Raw genomic sequence first — 2,818 nt, 5'->3', positions numbered from 1 at the left:
AACATCCATCTTTTTTTTCCCCCCGTGCCACCCCTGCTCCTCTAAGCCCCATCTCCAGTTCTTTTCTCTCCCTAAAGACCAGACCAGCTCAGTCCTGTTTGTTTTAGCCTATGTGACATTAGACTTACTGTTCACAGCCTTGACGCTTCCGGCTTCCTCTCAACCTTCCATCCACCACAGCCCGTCTCCTCCACCAAAGTGTTCACACACAACACGTCATATCGCACATTTTAATTTTTAGAGAAAAAACAAATTCCACTGGAAAAGATACTGGGGTTGTCAAAGACCCTTGGGTGTCTGACACACAGAAAAACAAACATTTTCCTCCCAATCCTATAAATTACCCATCTACGTCCCCCGCACTTTGTGAATTTCACCTTAACGGATCTTTTCCACCAGATTATAGACGTAGATGTGGACGTCGCCATCAAACTTGATGAAGTACACGGAAGGCTTGGCTAGAACTTGGTAAATGACCTTGCCGATCTTTTTGGACCCGTCGCCTCTGGTGTACTGCACACATTGACCTGTTAAGATGTCGCTGTCAACGTCTGACTTCACCTCTGCTGGAGGAGTCTCTGGAATGATACGGAGGTTACCTTCTGTGTAATCATCCAGGAGCTGGTAGATGTATAGGACCGGATCTTTCTTGTAGGTGATGTAAAACCAGGCCTTCATGATCAGCACCTGGGCTAGGACCACCCCCCTCCAGTTGTCCTTAGAGCCATGTTTACCCTCAAATTTATGCTCCACAGCTCGGCCAACCATGGCGCTTGCGAGATGGGCATCTTTCACTTGAGGAAACACTACTTTGTGAGGCAAGACCTTAAGCTTTAAAATCCTCTCATCGCTGTGAAGTTCCAGTCCGTAGACACAGTCAATTCCGTCATACTTGACCAGGTGGAGAGAGGGACTTGTTGGCAGTTGATCTAGAACAATGGCCTTCCATTGGGTGACGGGCTCATCACCTTCTTTCCATCCGTGAGAAATTCTGCAGCCCACAATGTTCCCCAGGGCCTGGGGAGAAGGCCTCCTCCTCCTCTGCTTTTGGAAGGATGGTGTGCTCATCCTCCTCAGAGACATCCTCTTCTTTATGGCTGTAGACCTAGTGTGGTAGGCCACGGCACTCCTGGTCCACTATCTTGTGGCTATCGTTCTGTGTTCAGGCTTCATACTTGCCCCACGGCCTGGGTTTGAAGAGCTCGCCTGCTTAAACCAGACACAATGCTGTTGCCTCTGTCATATGAGTGCCTGAAAGAACAATGGGGGCGGGGTGGGGGAGGGTGCTGGACCAAGGCTCTTGTCTAAGAGAACTTTGGAGCAGGTGAGGAAGGCGATGGTAAACAGGTTTGAGCATCTGAATCTAATTCTGTCGTAATCAGAAGTTCATAGGAGGGCTGGGCAATGGTGGAGCACACCTTTAATTCCAGCACTCAAGAGGCAGAGGGAGGCAGACCTCTGTGAGATCAAGGCCAGCCTGGTCTACAGAGTTAGCTCCAGTATAGCCAAAGCTACCCACAGAAAAACCGTGTCTCAAAAATCAAAATCTAAAGTTCAAAGGGAAATGAACAAATGGTTCTCTACAGCTCAGAATAACATATTCAGACACATTTCTTCAGCCCGAGGCACTTTGCCTCTGCTGAGGAACCTCTCCTTGAATGGCTAGGTCAGTGTGGGATTAAGTATCCCTGTCCCCCACTTTAAGCAAGCAGAAGAGAGAAAGGATAGCAAAGGAGGCAGAAGGGTGGCCACACCTCTCTTCTACCCTCTAACTATGAGCTATGTGGCAACATCCACAAATATCTGCCCAGAGACAAAGCACACCAGTCCACTGGCTTTCTGTATTGTGCCTCCTGACCCAGCCCCAGGTTTATTCCGCAAAGCTTTTGCATCTTCGACCGCAACAAGAGTCTTTTGTGTAGGCAACAACAGCCATTTAGAAATAATATCTCCTGGGGTTGGAATTTAGCTCAGTGGTAGAGCGCTTGCCTAGCAAGTGCAAGGCCCTGGGTTCGGTCCTCAGCTCCGAAAACAAAACAAAACAACAACAAAACAACAACAACAACAAAAAGAAATAATATCTCCTAAAATGCACAGGCACAGAGAGGAGCTTTGGCATTTTAGTAGAATTATGAATTAGATATTGTTAGCAAAGGATAATAAACTCCGGAGACTGACTAGCCTAGACCATCCGCCTAGCTCTCAAACGTGGGAGACGTTAGAACATATGGTTACTTGCTGTACGAGGGAAAACTTTTAGCGTTCTGGGCTACAAGGGTCCCAGTTATCTTCATAAACGTATTTACCAAAAGAAAATGTCCTAGTCATCCAGATTCTGTCTTCTGAAACCGGTCAGGCACCAAAAGCCTGTTGAACAATTGTGGGGTTCAGGAGCTGAACTGGCTTTCACACACCGCTTCGAAGATAGTGAACCCACCTTCAAGGGAGTCTAGCGCCCCCAAGCGGAAGAGATGCGCAACCTCCGCCCAGTGCTCTGTGACATCATCCAGGCTCTGCTTACGTCATAGAAGCCCTCTCAGGCCAGTTCCTTCCCTAGTTACGCTTAGAAACTTCCAGCATCTAGGTTTTAGCTTCTCATGTAGCCTCCTGGAGACCCAAAATAAAGTCCCCACCCAAATATTCTGATGACTCGAGTCACAATCTGCCCAAGTAGCTCTTTTCATGCATTTTTTTTTTTTTTCTGAAAAAGTCTTTGGTTTCTGAGTCACCAACATTCTTGGTGGTTATTTTCCCAGCTCCTGTCTTTCCTTTGGTTATCTTTAAGCCATTCTTCGTATCAGAAATATTGCTAGCCTCT

General features: G+C 47.3%; 1 protein-coding gene across 2 annotated transcripts; it reads right to left on the bottom strand.

Moving 5' to 3' along the window:
- Positions 1 to 216: 216 nt before the first annotated feature.
- LOC134481333 (Y-linked testis-specific protein 1-like) lies at positions 217 to 2,489 on the bottom strand. 2 transcript variants are annotated; one of them, XM_087579573.1, is made up of 3 exons: positions 2,307 to 2,489; positions 735 to 1,251; positions 223 to 578 (listed from the first exon to the last, which is right to left on the bottom strand). In XM_087579573.1, exons 2-3 carry the CDS (start codon positions 1,081 to 1,083, stop codon positions 379 to 381), a joined length of 549 nt encoding a protein of 182 aa, XP_087435699.1. In that variant the 5' UTR covers positions 1,084 to 1,251; positions 2,307 to 2,489; the 3' UTR covers positions 223 to 378. The 2 variants fall into 2 exon arrangements, with proteins under 2 accessions (XP_087435698.1, XP_087435699.1); XM_087579572.1 differs by having other exon boundaries at positions 217 to 1,251; positions 2,307 to 2,479.
- Between the last annotated feature and the right edge of the window lie 329 nt (positions 2,490 to 2,818).

The sequence above is a fragment of the Rattus norvegicus genome, chromosome 12 (genome assembly GCF_021556685.1).
Source record: "Rattus norvegicus strain SHRSP/BbbUtx chromosome 12, alternate assembly SHRSP_T2T, whole genome shotgun sequence".
Classification (NCBI taxonomy): Eukaryota; Metazoa; Chordata; class Mammalia; order Rodentia; family Muridae; genus Rattus; species Rattus norvegicus.
Note: the sequence above shows the minus strand (reverse complement) of the source record. Positions and strands in the feature narration are given on the sequence as shown.

Bases quoted from the DNA above. Each gene is read 5' to 3' on its own strand.
- LOC134481333 (XM_087579572.1), bottom strand. From the start codon at position 1,083: ATGTCTCTGAGGAGGATGAGCACACCATCCTTCCAAAAGCAGAGGAGG.